This window comes from Chiroxiphia lanceolata, chromosome 5 (assembly GCF_009829145.1).
Source record: "Chiroxiphia lanceolata isolate bChiLan1 chromosome 5, bChiLan1.pri, whole genome shotgun sequence".
Taxonomy (NCBI): Eukaryota; Metazoa; Chordata; class Aves; order Passeriformes; family Pipridae; genus Chiroxiphia; species Chiroxiphia lanceolata.
Genome location: NC_045641.1, coordinates 2,851,526 through 2,870,506, shown reverse-complemented (window position 1 = coordinate 2,870,506; position 18,981 = coordinate 2,851,526). Strand labels below are relative to the sequence as shown.

At 47.6% G+C, this 18,981-nt stretch overlaps 1 protein-coding gene across 1 annotated transcript in view; it reads right to left on the bottom strand.

The window, feature by feature from the left end:
* Positions 1-18,981, bottom strand: part of PLXNA4 (plexin A4) — a 451,907-nt gene that overhangs the window by 16,157 nt on the left and 416,769 nt on the right. The window contains 6 exon segments of the mRNA XM_032687463.1: positions 2,054-2,266; positions 5,415-5,584; positions 8,279-8,469; positions 10,160-10,259; positions 12,658-12,761; positions 18,793-18,952. Coding sequence (XP_032543354.1) covers positions 2,054-2,266; positions 5,415-5,584; positions 8,279-8,469; positions 10,160-10,259; positions 12,658-12,761; positions 18,793-18,952 — 938 coding nt within the window.

Here is an 18,981-nt window from a genome sequence, read left to right as displayed (position 1 = left end):
AAGTTGTAAAGTGAAATCAATACTGGAAAAACAAAATCAGAAACTGCAGCCTTTTTTTAATCCACAGAAAAATATCCCGTTCTCCGCTTCTGTACCTCAGTCTGTCACTCAAATGTACCTTCTCCAAAGATGAAAATCAATCAGGTTCATCTGTCAAACAAAGTATTTGGCCACAGAAAACAATCACACTCAAAGAATGTTGTTAAAGCATCACTGGAGAATGACATCTTTGGGTCAGTATTGATGCAAACCTGATCTGTAAATGAATCTCAAACACTACCTTCCCATTATTCAGGTCAATCCAGCAATCAGCCTCAATACACACTAAGGGACACTGCACCAGTTGTTTGGGAAAACTTCCAAGGAAATGCAGCACCTACTGCTGAAGATCACTGGGTACCAAGATTTAGCTCCAAAAAGTTGTAAAGTGAAATCAATACTGAAAAAAAAAAAAAAAACCAAAATAGAAACTGCTCCTTTTCTTTATCCGGCAAGGGGAAAAAAAAGGTGCTGCATAAGGAAATTCCTATTCTCCACTTCTGTACCTCTGTCACTCAAATGTACCTTCTCCAAAGACAAAAATCAACCAGGTTCATCTGTCAAACAAAGTATTTGTCAATAGAAAACAACCAAACACAAAGAATGTTGTCAAATCATCACTAGAGTGTGACATCTTTGGGTCAGTATTGGTGCAAACCTGATTGGTAAGTGAATCTCAAATACTTCCTTTCCCGTTATCCAGGTCAATCCAGCAATCAGCCTCAATACATACTAAGGAACTTGGACACAGTACCAGAAGTAGGTCATAATTAAGCAAGGTGGCTTGTGAGAGTCTTACAGGTTGCCTAGAAACCACATTTGCTGAAGTGTTTAACCACATCTAAAAATAGTTGTCCAGACAAATCACACACCAATGGGAGAATCGTTGGGAAAAATGCTGCCTCGTGCCAACCAGGGGACAGAGCTCTTTGATCATTCACACTCCTCTTCCACAAAATGAGAGAAAACCATCCCCACCAAAGGCAATCCAGGGATTTATAGGGCAGTGTGAGGTGTCTACAGAAGCAGAGGTCTCCTACAACCTGCATGACATGGTATCAGTTTTAGGCCATGCCTGTGAAGTCACCCAGAGAAATCATTGCTGAAAACTGGGTGCATTGTACAGGAATGATCTGTAAGATAAACCTGCCTTTGTGTTTACAGGGTAACAACCATTCTCCACCTGTGCAGGTCCCAAACCTGCCAATAACACCAGGAGAGCTTTGGAAAACAAAGCACAGATCAACTGCTGCAAAGCTTCCTCCAGCAGAAGGGATCCCACTGAATGGAGTGTAGGATGGGCTGGTTGCTTTTCCTGGGGCAAACCCTACAGAAACTGAAGCTCCAACATGCCGCAGGAATAGTTGTTTTGGTTGTGTTCCCTGTGGAGCAGCTTTGCCAGACACTGACTTTCAGCACATGAGATTGAACAGTAGAGCCACAGGAGACTGAACAGTGGAGCCACAGGTCTTGTAGATGTGGATAAAACACTTGGGAAGACCTGTGACCATTCAGAAAACACCTGCAGGGCTTCAGTCACCAGCCTGTCAATCTTCTGGTATCTCACTCAAAGCACAGAAGAACCTCCAAGGAAAGTTACTGGGAGATAATTAATTGTATGTACCTTGGGATCTAGGCAGTGTGGGGACTGTCACAACGATGCTGAGAACAGCAAACCACTTCTGGTCTGTGTGGAAAGACTTAGAAGCCCATTTACTTCACAGGGCTCAAACACATCACCTCCCCTTCCTTCCTCCCTCTACAGTTTCTCTTCAAGAGAAACAATAACACCAAACACCTTCTTTCACACCTCTAATTAAATTCCCATCTCTGCTGCAAGGCACCTGGGAACAAAAGGCTGACGTGGAGATTTCTGCCTAGAAAAAAAAGAAAAAAAAGAAAAAAAAGCCCAGAGGCCTCTCCCAAAGGCAACAGTGGTGACACCTCCTGGTATCACAAAGCAGGGCCTTGCTGAATCACTTCTGTCATTCCTATTTCTAGGGCTAAAACTCACCTTTCCACCCAGTTCTTGTAGCTGGGGATGTCCTTGGCGTAGAGGAGCTTGTTGGAGGGGGAATCTTTGCCCAGCCGGTGCTCTGAGGTGGAACAGGAGTCCATGAAGGTCTGGGCCACCACAGACAGACAGGCATCTGTGATGCTGTTTTTGTGGATGTCGAAGACAAACTGTGGGTTCTTGATCATGTTGACCCAGAACCTTAAGGGGAGGCTGCAAGAGGGGAAAGACAGTCAGGGCACAGCTCACAGGCTTCGTTGTGTGGGGTTACAATGGTAAATGGTGGGTGGAAATCAAACATCGTGGTGTGGAGATGAGGGTTTCAGGATGAGCTTGGTAGAAAATAAATTCCTCCCCTACACTCCAGGGACAGCAGTGGAGTCACCTCGGGAGTGGCTTTGCTCCCTGGTATCCTCAGAGGGCAGATTCTGGCAGTCTTTATGTCAACACAATCTTATTAAAGTTGCACACAAATTAATGGGAGCGATGGGACACTGGAATGGGCTGCCCAGGGAGGTGGTGGAGTGACCATCCCTGGAGGTGTTCAAGAAGAGACTGGAGGAGGCACTCAGTGCCATGGTCTGGGTGACAAGGTGCTTTTGGGTCATAGGTTGGGCTCAATGATCTCAGAGGGCTTTTTCACCCTGGTTGATTGTGTGATTCTGTGATCCCATGATATCTGAGGTGAGGACAATGCTTCCAAGCTTCTATACATCAAGTTGCAATGTAATTTGGCCCCTATTTGTTGCTTCATCAGTCAAACATAGGCACTGCATCCATAAAACTTATGGATGGTAAGTGTGGTGAGGCACAGGAACAGGTTGTCACATCCCTGGAAGTGTTCAAAGCAAGGCTGGACAGGGCTTTGAGCAACCTGGTCTAGTGGAAGGTGTCTCTGCCCATGGCAGGGGGCTGGAATTGGATGATCTTTAAGGTCCCTCCCAACCCAAACCATTCTGTGATTCTAAACATTTGTCATTGAGGGATTTGGCTTTTAGGTCTCATGGTAACCCCATGGGAAGAAGGGTAGGTAGAGCTCCCAGGATGAGGCTGGGAATGTTCATGGCATGCACTGTGTGCTGTGGACACCTTGTACTGTCACAATCCACTGCTCAAACCCAAGGCTGTAAATGATCCCAGCACACTGGGCATGAAACAGTTGCTACATGACAGGGAAAACCCTGTTGCCTCAAGGAAAAAAAAAGAAGAGGAGCTGGGAAACAAGCATTGCAGCTTTTGAAATGAAAATCTATCTGCCCTAACCAAGGAAATGTTATTCCAATTGCAATCCAAAGCCCTTTCTCCCTTCCAATTTTTTTCAAAAGAGAGGTTCATTTGGATGAGATGCCCTGAGGTATCAACCTCCAGCCTTTGCTTCAAGCCTTTCTGTCAGGGCAAAGGTATTCAAGTGATCATGGCCTAGGAGCTGAGACGTGTCACTGATCACAGAGCCCAGCTCTTGTCTCTCTGTCAGGCAGAATGTTAAGCCAACCTTCACTCTCTGCACCTTCCCAAGAGGAGGATGTTATTCAGCTCAACGAATTCTCCTGGTATTCCAGCTAAACTCCCCAGTTCCTTCCATTTGCTCATTACCCCCATGTGTTCACTGTAAAAAATTCAGCTCCAAGTGTGATATATTTTGGGTCACAACAGGCAGTTTAACGCGTCCTGACAGAGGGATAACACCATGTTTTCCTAAACCACTTTGTGTTCTCCTGAGCCAAAAAAGTATAGAACAAATGTAAGAAAAGCCCCACACAAGGAATCCTGCTTGCAAGGTTCAGGAGAAGTGGGAGATGCTGGAAACTGGAGAATTATAGACTGGTTTGGGTGGGAAGGGACCTTAAAGATCATCCAGTTCCACTCCCTGCCATGGGCAGGGACACCTTCCACTAGCCCAGGTTGCTCAAAGCCCCCGTCCAACCTGGCCTTGGACACTTCCAGGGATGGAGCAGCCACAGCTTCTCTGGGAAATCTGTGCCAGGGCCTTCCCACCCTCTGAGTAAAGAATGAGTAAAGAATGACAATGAGACCTGATGGAGTTGTGGGGGAAAACATTTTAGGCTGGGGATGGAGGATTGTCATTTGGAGGACGAGGTGGTTGAGTGACCCCTGCAAAAGTCCTTCTGCAGGTGTTTGGATGACAGGCACAGCCAGCATGAAGACAAGCAGAGTCCATGTGTGTGACCCCGAGTGCAGGAAAGGGCTGGGGGTGATGGCCCTCAGAGCCCTAATGTGATTTTTGAGTTCATTTAATCTGATGGAATAGATTTCTCCAGACTGCCCCTTTCTCCACACACACAGGCACACAGACACAGTGCCTTCCCCCTCCCCCCTTAAACAAACCTCCTGCTCATTTAGTCTGAGTGGCTGCAATCAGCCTTAGATTAGTGCCGCAGATAATGTTAATAATATGCTAATGTTTCATTAGTTGAAAGCCTCCTTGGTGCGTGGGGTTTCTTTTTTTATGTCACTGCCTGTGACGATCTGCCATCAGCATGGCTGGGAAAGGGAAAAAATGCATGAGCTGGGAGCCCCATGGCTCTCCTCTGCTGTTCCTTTTATAGTCCCTCTATTTGCACAGGAGAAGGGGAGGGAGTGATTCCCCAGGGATGTCTTTCCAAAAGGGAGACTCAGTGGAGAGGAGGTTTTTCTCCACCGATCCTGGTTTTTCCCCACTGTCCTATGACATATATGAGGAGAGGCCTGATGAGAGCAGGGGCTGATGTCACACTTTGTCACTGATGTCACACTTTGTCAATCACTCCAAAGGAGACTCACATCCACCTCCAGACCCTTTAAATGCTCAGTACCATTGGAGATGCTCTCCTGGCCTCCAGCTGCCACCCAGGACGGTCTCCCATGGGTGCTGCACATTCCCTGTGCACATCTGGGATATCTTAAAAAAATCCCAGCTGGCACTAGACACCTCTGTGTGTGCAAACAAATGGAGCTTTAAGCCCCATCCTGACTACAGTGGGAATTCAAACACAGTGGGAATTCAAACACCTTGCCTAGATGAAGACAGTGGTGCTGAATTCTCTCCCACACCTCCCTAGGTATTCCCACAGTCCTGGGCACTGCAGCAGTTAAACACTTCAGCATTTTTCCACATGAAATGCCTCAAAAATGCTGCCATTCCCGTGGAATACAGGCAAACTTGGGCCTGTTTAGCCAAAGTTCTCCATCTTTGAGAGAATCATTTAGATTCTGGGATAGTCTGACTCGTGAAAACTTGGTGCTCTGAATCCCACACCAGGCTCCTCATCTGCCCCAGCAGCCAGATTCCAAACCACACGTTCCTTTACTCTCCTTCCAGCCCAGTACCTGGTGCTGGGCCACACTGGGGTGTGTCACTCACCAGTTGCTCTTCCAGGTGTGCCTCACGTGGGGGTCGTGGATGTTGTGTTTGTCAGCCTGCTCATCCAGGAAATCAAACATGTACTTGATAGCCAGGGGGAGGGCGCTGCCACGGTGGGCAGTGCTGAAGATGGTCTCAAAGAGGTCATCTACAAACTTCTGGAGGGTGCCCTGTCGGGAGGAGAAAGGGAAGAGGAACGTGAGACAAAAAGTGGGAAGAGGAGGCTGAATTTTGGTACCTCCCTGGACACAGAGTATGTCTGTGGATCAGGGCCCTGAGGGTGCGATTGGAAAATGGGAGCCATGAAAAATCAGTTAAATGTCACCTGATTTGGGAATTTCAATACAGGTGTCACAATAACCACTACAGCTGGTTGTCAGCCAGGTCCAGATGCTCCCTGTCCTCCCTGCTCTGAGCATTCCCTGTCTGGAAGGTGGCTGAGCTGAGGTGGGACACTTTCCTCCATCTCAGGTACATGGTGATGGAGAGGCCCCACTTTGTTTCCAGTGAGATTCCTCTCCTCTGCATCCCATCCCCAACTGCTTTAGTGCACTCATGAGACAAAACCCAGCTATTTTCTAGGCTGGCTTTTCACCCAGGGCCATTTTTTAAGCTGGGAATAGAAGTCAGATGGCTGTAGAGCACAGCAGAAGGTGTCATTGAGACAAATAGGACAAGAGTACCTAGAGAGAGACAGTTGGTTTACCTGTGTGACTGGTTTAATAAATAAGGCAAAATTCTTCTTAATTCCCAAGAGGCCTCCTCATTTTTTACTATCCACTGGCATGGGACTAAGGTAAATCCTAAAAGCAATGCATGGATCTGCCATGCACTACTCTGCAGAGCTCAGGAATGTCCACTGCTCCTCTACGAGGAGAATCCCAGATCCTGGGCTTGGAAAACTACCCTGATGAGAATAATTGACCTTTAGCAAGAAGGAGAGGAGCTGGAATATCAGAGGGTTGGACAGAAGGGTACCAGAGGAGCTTTAGGCTGGACTTTGGGGAGAACCAGGCAAGGCATATTTTCTCTGCCACCAGAGCTTCATAGGCATTTCTATGTGAACAAACCACACAGCTGTGAAAATAACCAAAAAATAATCGAATTTCCAACAAGCAGTTCCTGATGTGCAAAATCTCCTCTTCTGAAAAGTAAAATTCTTCTCTTTCTTCTCTGCAGACCCAGGAAAGGAATTTCTCCTTTCTGGAAACAAAGCACCAGGTTCCACCAGAGTGGCTCGAGTTTACATAGAGGTACAAACACTTAATTAGAAAGCTGATGTCTCTGGCTGATTCACCACTTGATTTATTCTTTGGGAAACCAACAGAGGCACCTTGTGTGAACTCCTACAGGGTGAGTAAAGCCCTACAGCACATGTGTGACTCAGAAAGGGCCCCTGAGGGGAAATCTTGTTGCTCTGACATGGAGGAGCTGCCCTCAGGTTCAGTTGCTGCAGGGAATTAAGTTCTCTACGAGCTCACCCACACAAACACAAAGAAAACCTCTGAGGCTTTTAGGCAGGAGGATCCAGGTCTCAGAGGTCAGGGATTTACCAGAATAAAAATCACTGTCAGTTTAACTAAGTATTCCTGGGGATTGTATTACCAGCAATTGCTCTCTCTCCTATTTCCCTCCCTCAAATGGTCATGATGAGAAAATAAAATTGTTTAACCCAAGAGGGGAAACAATAAACCCCCAACCCTCCTACTTTGTTTCTGTGCAAGTCTTGCAGCTGCTTTCCTGCCATTTCCACAGAAAAACCAAACCAACCCACAACCCAAGTGTTGAATCTGTGACCCAGAACACAAAGCACAAGCAGTTCAGTGGTGGCATAGGGGACATATCCCCAGACAGTGGAAATCAGCACTGCTCCAATACTTGCTGGTTTGTACCAGCTGGGGCCAGAGCCCTGGAGAGCATCATTTTCTTTTAGTCCTGTGATCCATAAAAGCATCTTGATGCCAGGGAATGGGGCAGGTACCAGGGGCTAAAGACAAAGCCACTTTATCTCCAAATCCCTCTATAACACAGCCAGCCTGAGTGAGGCTGCAGGGAGAGTGAGACATCAGAGGCAAAATGAGTTGAGGAATAAATGTGCAGATAAAACTGTAAGGTAGGACTTAAATTAAGTGATGGGGGTCTGAACTCAGATGGCATTTGCACGAACACATGAAATTGTGTTTGTGCCTATTCACACCCTGACTGAAAATAATAAATAGTCAGAGCTCTGGATATGTCTGGAGATTCCATTCAGGATGTCCCTGCTCTGCTTCCACCTGACTTAACCTGTACTTTCTCTTTGGAGCCCCTGAGCTTTCTATGTCTCAGATCAGGGGGATCTGCTCTCCTTGGAGCTGGCCATCCATTGACATCACAGTCAACTTAAACCCCTGCCAAAACATCAGCACTAAAGTCTTTATTGTCCCAGGGGGAAGGTGGAGAAGATGGATTTGTACAACAAAACTCAGAGGTTTCTGGCACGGGAGCCCATTTCAGGCTGTGAGGCCTGACACATCCTTGGAACCTGAGCTGGGCACATTTACTCCCTGGCTCTTCATTTGCTCAGTTTTGGGCAAAACTACAAACCAGTACAATCCACATCCCCAGCAGCTCCCCCTGTGCTGACTCTCCACCAGTCTCATGGCCCTGAATTCTTTACTCCTCGTTCCTTTTCCAGTGTTCCTTTTTTCACTCTGCTTTCCAAGTTCCAGCTCCTCCCCTATGTGCTTGGAGCAGCAATTTCCTTCTGTTCTTTATCCTCCTTTGGCACCCTTTGAGTGGTCTCTCGTTCCTTGGTGGCAAGAAACCCCATCACGGCCTCAAACCAAGCATTTCCCACCCTCCTCCCCGCCCCCGCCACGTACCTTGGTGGCAAGAAGTCTGGTCAGGTAGATCTCAGAAACCATCTTGCTGCCCCTGTCACCCTCTTTTTGGTCACCGTGCTCGTGGTTCTTCACCAAGTGCCACATCTTGACCCCGCTCTCCAGGTCGGGGGTGATCATGGGGGTTCGGGACCGGAGGCTGTCGGGGCTCCCCGTGTAGCGGATCATGTTTTCTGTGGAGAGAGATGAGGGCTCTCAGCCCTAGGACCTCTCCCATTGGGATTTTCAGGAAATATCCCGATGATATGATACCTACTAGGTGCTTTTCAAAGCATTATCTGAGTGAGTTTGCTCGGGAAAGGCAAGGGGTGTCAGCCAAGCCAGGTGTGATGTCAATATGCTACTAAATTAAATGAGGTTCAAACACTGATTTCCAGTTGTCCACACTTTTGCCTCTTATCTTGTTCCCTGGCAAAACCTTTGGCCTGGGACAACTGGCACTGTCAGTGTCAGACACTGCCCAGGACAAAACCAGTTACTCCTGGTAACCAGTATGGCTGAGTAACTGGTTTTACCCCTGTGGATGTTTAGCCATACCCTGCCATGCTGTTTGGCACAGTGTCACCTCTTGTCTAGCTCCTCATCCCTCACTCCTTTGGCAACAAATTCCTGCCCACTCATCCACTTCACTCCCCGCTCCAGAACTGTATTTTTGGCAGAAATTAACCAGAACCCCAGGTGGGCCCACACAAATTTCCTCTCCAAGAAGGCTTTTAGCCTCCAAATTTTACCTCCCTTTGCCTCTGAGTCATGGCACAAGGCATTCCCCTCTCCCTGACCTTCCAGCAATGCTGCAGATCCAGGCTTTTCCAACCATAATTAACAGAAGTGTTGCACCTTTCTGTAGCAAGATCTGAATCAGCCTCATTAATGCATTACCAATCTCTACATATTAATTATCAGATGGAATATCCTTTTTCTCTCTGGATGCTGTTTTCTTAATTGCAATTAACAATCACTTCTGACCCACCACATCTTCTCCTCCCCCTGCCTCCTTCCCCACTCCCTCCTCCTGAAAAATCAAATGGCAAAAGAATTAAAGAAATCCAACAGAAATTAACCCCCCTCAAGTCTTCCTTTTCAAAGGTCACTGTGTCTTTCAGTAATTGCAACAACATGGCAAAGAGGATGAATATTAATAAGGCCTGGTGGATCGTTTATGTCCTTGGAGAAAGTGGAAGGGGGTTCCTCTGGACATTGAGGAACTCTGCCTTCCAAGATAAAGGGAGTGAAAAAGGACTGGAGATGCTTTCATACATTAAAAATAATAATAAATTGATATAACAGCAGCATGCAGGTTGGAGGGGGGGTTTGCAGTGCTCTGGTTGCACATCAGAGAGGTTCTGATTTGCTGTCCAGCATCACCTTAGCGAGACACATCCTGGGCTGCTGTTCTGTCTCAGGGGAGAAAGGGGTGTGAGGGTGTGAGGGAGACTCAGGAGGTCCCTGTTTGGCTCTACAGAGGAGTTTCCACCTGGTCTCTCTTTCACAGCTCTCTCATTCTCAGTCGTCTCACGGGTCAAGTGGGAACAACAATCCACTGCCTTGGGATATATTGATACAAGACTCTACGAGTGACACCCAGTGATTTAAGATGTGGGCAGCTAATTAAAAAGGCTCCTCCTTTCATTAATGAGGGAGGAGAACTTCCCAAGAGCAATCCAACCGCTTGGCTCAACAACTTGAACCAGATGCCAAAGTTTTAGATGGCTGAATCCTCTCTTCCTGCCATTCCTCAAGCAATCTCATCAAGGAATCATCTGCCCATCACTCTCCCTGCTGGTGCTCCATGTTTGGGATCCACAATGTTTGGGATCTCTTCCCCAGAGCTCTCCCAGTCCATAGGAGCACACAAATCCTTACCATACTTGCTGGCTGATGTCCTGGAGACTGTGGAGTTGTTGACTGCATTGTAGGCAGTGACTTGCTTGGAGACTAAAGCTACCACAGATCCATCTGGCACCTGTAGAGGAAAAGGGACATTTTAAAGCTTCTGGAAACTGGCTGAGGGCCATGCCAAAGGCAGCAGAAACTGAGATGCAAACCAGTGTCAGGGTAGGCAGGACAAGTAGTTTTGGCTCCAAGCTTCCAATGCTTTCCTCAGTGAGTTGTCTTTTTAATGAAAAGGGACAAAATCTGCTGTTACACAATTAGAATCCTGCACTTGGGCAGTGGGACAATTGATGACACATTCTGCTCCATTCAGGCCCTGATTCAAAGCCCAGTGATGACAATGTGAGTCAGAGAAAATAATTTAGGTTGGAAAAGGCTTTTAAGATCACTGAATCCAACCATTAACCCAGCAGTACCACGTTCACCACTCAACCATGTCCCCAAGGGCCACATCCAGAGGCCTTTCAAACACTTCCAGGGATGGTTTTTGCATTAACCTCAGTAAATCTGACAACAGGTTCTTGTCAAGGAAGCTCTTGTGCAGAAAAGGGGTGTGAGAAGAATAAAATCATCTGAGCAAATTCAAACAAGCTCTGGCTGTCCCACATGCACGATAAACCTGAAGGGAAATGTTCTGTTCCTTCCACCTTGATTGCAGGTGGTCTCTGGGTGCCAAGTGAAGAAATGGATGCCTGGATTTTCCACTTTCAACCTCTCCATGCACTGTCTCCCCCTTCCATGTGACAAATCCACTGCTGGACTGAAGTGACCACCACAACTTTTCCCTTTGCTGTGTCAGGGGGGGCTCAGACAGGGAAAAGCAGCAGGTTTGGAGTGGCTGGGCTCCAGGGTGCCATTGGATTGTGTTACAATAGACCACAGAGCTTTCTGAAACGAGCCAGACCTCCCCTTTCTCCAGCAAGACATGTGGGTCCCATATCAGAAATGCTAAAAGAGCCATATCAGGACCATCTGTGATAAATAAGACATCACAAAAACGAGACGGGTGAAAAAAGCTCCCGCTAACAACGTCTAACTCTCGGCTGTGTAATAATAATAATTAGCACTTGCATGGAGTTTTTCATCTTCAAAGCACTGCAGAGGCTAATTAAATAGCCCCTCAGCTATCACTGAAGGCAATTATTGGCTCTTTGTAGTTTTAGCCCCACACTGAAGATGGGGAAACTGAGGCAAAAAAAGGAATATCAGCATCTGTCTCAGTACGATCCATGTGAGCCCTCAGGACAGCCAGGAAATCATGTACCCTGGCAGCTGAGGGCCTGTTCTGCCACAGCTCATCCTATAGCTGGGAGCTCATTGCCTGCAGCAAAAAAAACCAAAAAAAAGTGGAAAAAGCACATGAAGGAAAAAAAATTATGCCTGGTTTGTTGTTGAAATAAAACAGAAAACGCCCCTGTTCTCTCTGAGGAAAAAAAAAAAAAAAGTAAGCAATGTTTCAGTCAATCTGAAGGGAAAAAAGTTTTGTTTCCTTTTCAAATTACTGCTTGCTGCCTCCTCAGGTCAGCTCTTAAACGAAAAGAGAGAATAATCTTGTTATGAAACATAGATTGCTGAAGTGTGATTGAGGAAAGGACAAAATTGTCAGCGCTGGATTAAACTTAATGAGGTGCTTTTCTTCTTGTTTGGTTTTTTTCCAAGGGAGAAGCTCTGGACCGAAACTTCATTTTTTATTAAATTACCACTCATGTAAGATATTTTCAGACTTCTTTAGCTCTCTACTATGGATTTCAAGGTCATGCAGAGATGAAGGGAAGACCTGTCCCAAACCAGGTCACAAGGACCAGGACAGGGGTTCAAAACAAGTGTTCCTGGGTCAGTGATAACCCCACTGCACCCTGTTCTCCAGTGATGCTGTTTCCCACCTTCTTCTTCCAGACACTCAGACTCCCTCTTTCCATTTTTCTCTCTTCCATCCTTCTGAACTCTGCTGGGATTAGAAGGCCATTGATGCATGGGGAAAAGGAGGATGGAAGGCCTTGGGAAGGCCTTTCTTTTTCTTTTCTTTTTTTGTCTGCATGAGAAATGTTAACTCGTGTTGTCTTCATGACCATATTTCTTCTTCACACCCTTCACTCACCAGGGTGCCCCTCCTTTGAGAGAAAAAGGTTTTTTCCTACCCTTGGCTGTATCTTCTCTGGGTAATTCTGACAAGGACAGTGGAACACAGTGGATAAACTCAACGTGGAGAGTTTGTCCAGTTTATTGCCCACTCAACCATTCTTTACATCTGCATCTTGTAGTCATAAAATCACAGAATCATCAAGGTTAGAAAAGACCTTTAAGACCATCAAGTCCAACTGTTAACATGTCCCCAGGTGCCACATCTTTTTTTGAACACTTCCAGGGATGCTGATTCTGCCTCTTCCCTGAGCAAAAAGAATATTTTGCCCTTCTCCTTTCTATTTTATGAGCTGATCTGATTCCCACCCATCCTCTCACACAGTTACCTGGTAGTGTGCCAGGGTGTTGAGCCTCTTCCAGTCATTCTCTATCTTGGTTGTGATGTCTTCATCCTGCAGGATCATCCTTGCCCCACTTGCTTGTCTCCACTCTGTGGGGAGAACAGGGATATTGAGTTCTGACATAGGGGCAGAGCCCTGGCAATCCCTGTGCCCACAACCTGCTTTACACTCTGATTACTCACAGTGCTTTACTCTTAATTTATTTATATTTCTTATATCTGTTCCTGCCCCAACGTGGCTGTTTCCGAGACCAACCTGCCCTTGCTTGTGTTTGTTCCATGGGACAGGAGCAAATGTCACTTGTGTCAGGGATAGAAACCCATCCTTGGCTCTCTTTCCTGTATCAGCCCAGACACAGCCTTTATAAAATATCTGAGGTATTTGTCCCTGCCATGACCCAGTCACAGAGGGGGCTCCCCTGGGCACAGCACCAAAGCCTGTTCTGGGCTCAGTTTATCTCCACTAGTGCTCACACGACACTTCCTGCATCTCAAACCCAGCAGGGATGGAGAGCAGGAAGCCCTTGGCTTCAGGCATAGCAGAAACACAACAGGGAGAAGAGTGAAGAACAGATCCAACCCCTGCTCTGTGGAGGATTTAATCCCCACCAGCCTCTCACGAAATGATGAATCCCCTCTTTCTGCAGCACTGGAGCAGCCTGACACTTCCCAGGGTACCACTTTTTGCTCAAATCTCAAAGGATGCTCCATAGAATCATAGAGTGATTAAGGTTGGGAAAGACTTCCAAGATCATGGGGTCATGTGGAGGATTGTCACAGCTTTCCCCACAGAGCACTCACAGACTTGCCTAAAGCCAGAAAAACATAAACGTGGCCAAAAGGAGAGAAATGTTCTGTCACCTGGTGACACCAGGGAAAGCTGTGGCTTAATCACAACCTGGACCATTCAAAGCTCTTTTTCTGGCTGTAATGTTTTCAGTCACAGTGACCTAACCAGAGCCAAAGCAAAAACATTTGCAGGAGTTAATTAAAATGAACTCTTGGATACGGAAGCATCACCTGCCACCCTTGCTTGTTTTTTCCTAATACAAAAATGCAGGGACCATTGCAAATTTCTTTTGGTTTCAGCAGTTTTCTTATCACATAATTAAAATGCACTGGGAAAGCTGCACTTGCCTTTATTATTCATTTAAATTAGCAGGAAGAGGTCAGCAACTGTGTTTATTGCTGGGAGTTACTTTGGCTGGGGACACTCAGAGAGTAAGCAAAGGTTGTGTTGGCTGAGCACTGATCCTGAACTGCCCTTCATCTGCTCCAGCTCCTCAGATCCTCACCTACATTATCCTTGTGATGTCTGAGGGTGATGCTCCCTGCTCATTCCCACCTGGGCAGGATTCCTGGAAGCTAACTGGTCCCAGATATTGCTTGGAAGAGCACAAAAGTGCTGAAGTTTAGGCCGGGCTGGGAAATGGTGCTTTTACAAAGTGCCCCACAGGGCACCAAAGCCAATTCTGCTGTCACAGAGTGTCTTTTCTGTGCCTTTCCTGTGCTCCCTTGGGTTTGGTGTCTCTTTGACCTCTCTCCTTCATGGCTCTGCACGGCCCTATGGTCCTCCTCTCTCCTGACTCATCTTTGGGGAGAGACACACACACTCACACTGTGTTTTGGGAGGGATACACTGGTTCCTGGTGTGGGGCTCTGATAGGAGGGGTGGGCACAGCTTTCCTCACTCTGTGTTATATTTGTATTCCTGGACTGGACAAAGTCCTCAGAGCAGATTTCCCTCTGCTCCAGGGGAGCTGAGGACATCCTGAGATGTCCCCTCAAGCTTCTTGTGCTCCTGCAGAGACACGGGGGATTCCCAAGCCCTTTCCCTTGGCCTTCCTGCAGAGAAGGAAGATCTCACAGGATTATATGAGGAAGAGGAAGGGACAGAGTAAGAGCACAAGAGAAGGAGGAAAACACCCTGCAGGGCATGTTCAGAGCACTGGCTTCAATTTTGCCCTGGCCAAATACAAATCACTTCATCAGGCATCTGAGCAATGACAGGGAAAGGACCCCCAGCTCTTCCCAGTCCCACTTCACGCTCTTCTTCTCAGTGAGGGTCAGCTCAGGTAGTCACACAACCATCTGCAAGGAAATGCAAAGGGAATGGGAAGGGAAAAGGTGACCCTGCCATCCATCTCCACAGCACTAAGTGAGCACTGTGAGCTCTGTCCTCGCTGGCAGCCCCTGTCCCCTCTCTCATCAGATCTGAGCAGAGCCAGCACAAAGGAGAGACACACTCCAATCCAATTTGTTACACTTCCACCTTCCAGAGAGAGGGAGGCAGAGGGGGAGGGAGGTAAAAATCCCATTATCTTTATCAAGCCTTCCAATCAGGAGCAGCAGTAAATGCAAACTCAGGAGACAGCTGCTGTGAAGCCTTTATATTTCATTCAGCAGATAGTGTATCTTTTTATTGCACGCAGGAATTACTTCTTCTTTTTCTTTTTTTTTCGTTTTCTTTTCTTTTTTTTTTTTTTTTTAAGAAAGAACCTTTCTCTTCAACTTGGCTGGGAAAAAAAGAGGAAATTCCAGAGGTCTTTGACAAAGAGGTGCTTCTTGGAGCTGCAGCAATGCCTGGCCAGGGAACGACTCTATAGGGAAGTGGGAGATGGGGAGATATCATCCAGCACCTCAAATCCTATAGAAAATGTTCCACCTCCCCCATGCCTTCTCTCTGACTTGGGTCACCCTGAAAATGCCCATCGAATAAGGGAGAAAAGTGCAGCAGAGGGAACATTTTTCAGAAGCAATTGAAATTCCCAGGTGGATGGAAGACCTGCCAGCTCACTCCAAGTGCCTTCATTAGACTCCTCATCCTCAGTTCCACCATCCTGTGCACAGCAATGGGGTGTGGAACAAATGAATGTGGCTCACCCAGATTTGATGCCTGTTTCATGATCACTCATCTCCTGAATATTTAGCCTGAAGAGCTGGGGGGCTGCTTTTAGTCTTATTTTCCAGGTGAGAGGCAGTTTGGCACAGGAAACAGGAGGATAAACCCCCTGTCTGTGTGTGCAGGCACCAATACAGCAGGTGGGTTAGAAAGAAAAAGGGGTAAATGGCTGTGTGATGAGCTCTGGAAAGAGAGGAGAAACTCAGCTCTGGTTTTGGGATAGAGAAAGAATCATCATTGTTGGGAATAAGAGTTCATTTCAGAACACAGAGACGAAAGATGCCTGGGAATAATTTCATCCTGTATGGAACGAGTCACAGAATCACAGAATGGTTTGGGTTGGAAGGGACCTGAAAGATCATCCAGTTCTAACCCCTGCCATGGGCAGGGACAACTTCCACTAGCCCAGGTTGCTCCAAGCCCCGTCCAACCTGGCCTTGGACACTTCCAGGGATCCAGGGGCAGCCACAGCTTCTCTGGGCAACCTGTGCCAGGGCCTCCCTACCCTCTGAGTAAAGAATTTCCTTCTAACATCTAATCTAAACCTGCTTCTTAGTTTAAAACCATTTCCTCTTATCCTATCACTCCAATCCCTTGCCCAAAGTCCCTCTCCAGCTCTCTTGGAGCCCCTTTAGGCACTGGAAGGGGCTCTAAGCTCTCCCTGAAGTCTTCTCCAGGTTGAACTGCCCCAACTCTCTCAGCTTGTCTTCAGGGGATATGTACAAGCTGCCAGCTTTACTCAAAATGTACCAGAGTTAGACCCAGTTTAAACATTTCCAGTTTAAATGAACTCCACATCCTAATCCTGCAGGGCTGGTGAGGCAGCAAGAACTTGTCTGATAAGGTCCACAATGAACCTGAAACAGCATCACCGAGTGCAAGGCAGCCAACCTGGCAGCTCCCACCACCTCAGCAGCCCCTTTCAAAAAGCATCCAAAACACAGGGAAGAGCGAATGCCTCAGCATGAAGCCAAATTCCTGTTTTGTGATCCTCACACCTGAACTTGCTCCCAAAGACGGGGTGTTTCATTTGCGGCGAGGGCTTCAAAAATGATAATAACGAAAATCGCCACCGCAGAAAGAAGTCTTTTTGCTCAGAGGGCTGCAATTTGGGGGACTGGGACTGAAAATGTAACCTCAGGGTGTCCGAAATAAGTGCTTTCAGCTGACAACCCCCTCCAGGAGTTGCTGGGTAACAGCCAAACATTATGACATTTGCGACACACAGGCGAGTCCCTGTGCCTGCAGCTCCCCTGCACTTAACGACTCACAACAACTCATTAGCTTGTTTGCTTTCTTCCACCTGGGCAATCCGGCCTAAGCAGGGACAGAAAGCCCTGGAAATTGTAATGGTAATAGAAAACGCTGTTTAAAAGCCATCGATTTCAAGGCCAGATCACAGTCATCTACTCCGACCTCCTGTGAGCACGGGCTGGTCCAGCCCCTCTGCAATCCTGAGGATTCAGCCTGGGGTAGGTTGATCTGGAGAGCTCTGTGATGATTCCTAAGGGCCAGCAGTGCTTTCTGCTCTCCCATTTGCTTCCTTCAACCTCGCTGAGGGATGCCAACAAACATCTTTTCCTGGGAAAAAGCTGGGATGGAGCTGTGGGTGGATGTGAGTGTCCTGCCCACGGCAGCCCTGCTCCTCCCACCTTGGGAGCTGATATGGTGAAGGAGCAACTACACTGCTGCTGGCAAGACTCTCCTACTAAATAAGGGGGTTTTTGTGTGTGTTTTATTTTGTTTTTCTTTTCCCCTACTGCCCAAAGAGCTGCTGATTAGCCCATCTCTTGTCACTGTGGGCAAGCCTGTCCTCTGAGGAGTGCACATGCTCATATCTCCTCTCTGGAACTTTCTGGTCCTCAGAATCACTCAGATCATAGAATCACAGAATGGTTTGGGTTGGAAGGGACATTCAAGACCACCTCATTCCAACCTCCTGTCATGGGCAAGCACACCTTCCACTAGACCAGGTGCTCCAAGCCCTGTCCAGCCTGGCCTTGAACAGGTCAATATTTCTTAAACCAGCAACAATTCTGGCTGTAAAATTGTCAGGGACCCTGCACACACACACACACACACACACACACACACACACAGACACACACACACACACACTCTTCTGTATCTGATGGTTGTCACAGCTCCAGTGGAATCTATGGAGCCAAATTTATCCCAGGCATTTGCAGCAGGCAGGTAGAATTCCTGCATCCCATTGTGGATGCATTGTTCATCCCCACAGCAGAACAAACTGCTTCCCCCTCACACCCAGTGTGAGATCTGAAGGCAGTGGGCTCTGTGGGTGCCATCCAGCATCAGACAGGTCGAGAGATCCAACTGCAAACCCCACTCCTCTGCTCTGCTGTGCCCCTGGCACCGTGCCCTCCCTGCCCTTCTGCTCACCCCAGCACTCACCATCCCCCTGCTGACTCCCAGAATCACTGTGGGTCCTTTCCTGATGATGTATATGATCTGTTCTTTACTGCTGCTGTTTTTGGCAGCTTGTCTCGTTATTCTAACTGCTTTTCATGAGCAATTTCTGTCAGGAATCCCTCCCTGCCCTGCATATACACACACACAGACACTTAACTTTAATCCCTGACCTCTCATTCCTGTCTCCATTTATTGCTGTGAATTGTTTCTTGGCCTTGGTCCATTCCTTCTCCTTTTGGTTCCTCTACAACTTTGCTGGGTTTTATAGACTCCATCATTTTCCACTCCTGTCTCTTTCAGTGAAGGTCACTGAGGGAAAATTCTGGCAGATGCACCCACAGTGCAGTCCCCAGCCCCACACCAGACACCCCAGCAATGCCCCAAGCAGATTTTCCTACATTTTTTTCATAGTACCCTCCAGGTGTGGCATCACATCTGCCTGTGGACCCCAAACTCAGACATCTCACTCTTCCCAGTATCCTTGCTCCAGGTACTATTTTTCCAGGGGTCTTTGGTAAGAGAACAAGAACAGTCCCACTCACGTTTTTTCCACACCCTTGTCTGGGGTGAATTCTGTGGGCAGGAAAGTAGGAATGGCTGCTGGTCTTTTGAAGTCCTCAAGGCCAAAGATTCCATAAGACCAACACAGTGTGTCCTCTGCCCTCTCCCTGCTGCTCTGAGGGTACACACAGCCTGGAGAGGGGACACCTGCCCCAGAAAAGGGTCTGGATGGGGATTGGCTGCCTCCCCTCCCCAGTTCCCCCCTGCCTGGGGTCAGTCACCTACCCAAATCCATGTCAGCGGCCTTGGGGCGGTGGGAGCAGGGCACATTCTTGAAGATGGCATCCAGGATCTTCTCCTTGACCTGCGTGATGGTGTCACAGTTCAGGATCTTCACCGGGATCTCGGGGCTGTTCACGTTGTCGGGGTTCACGCAGCTCAGGACCTGAGAGAGAGGCAGTGAGACCCACCACA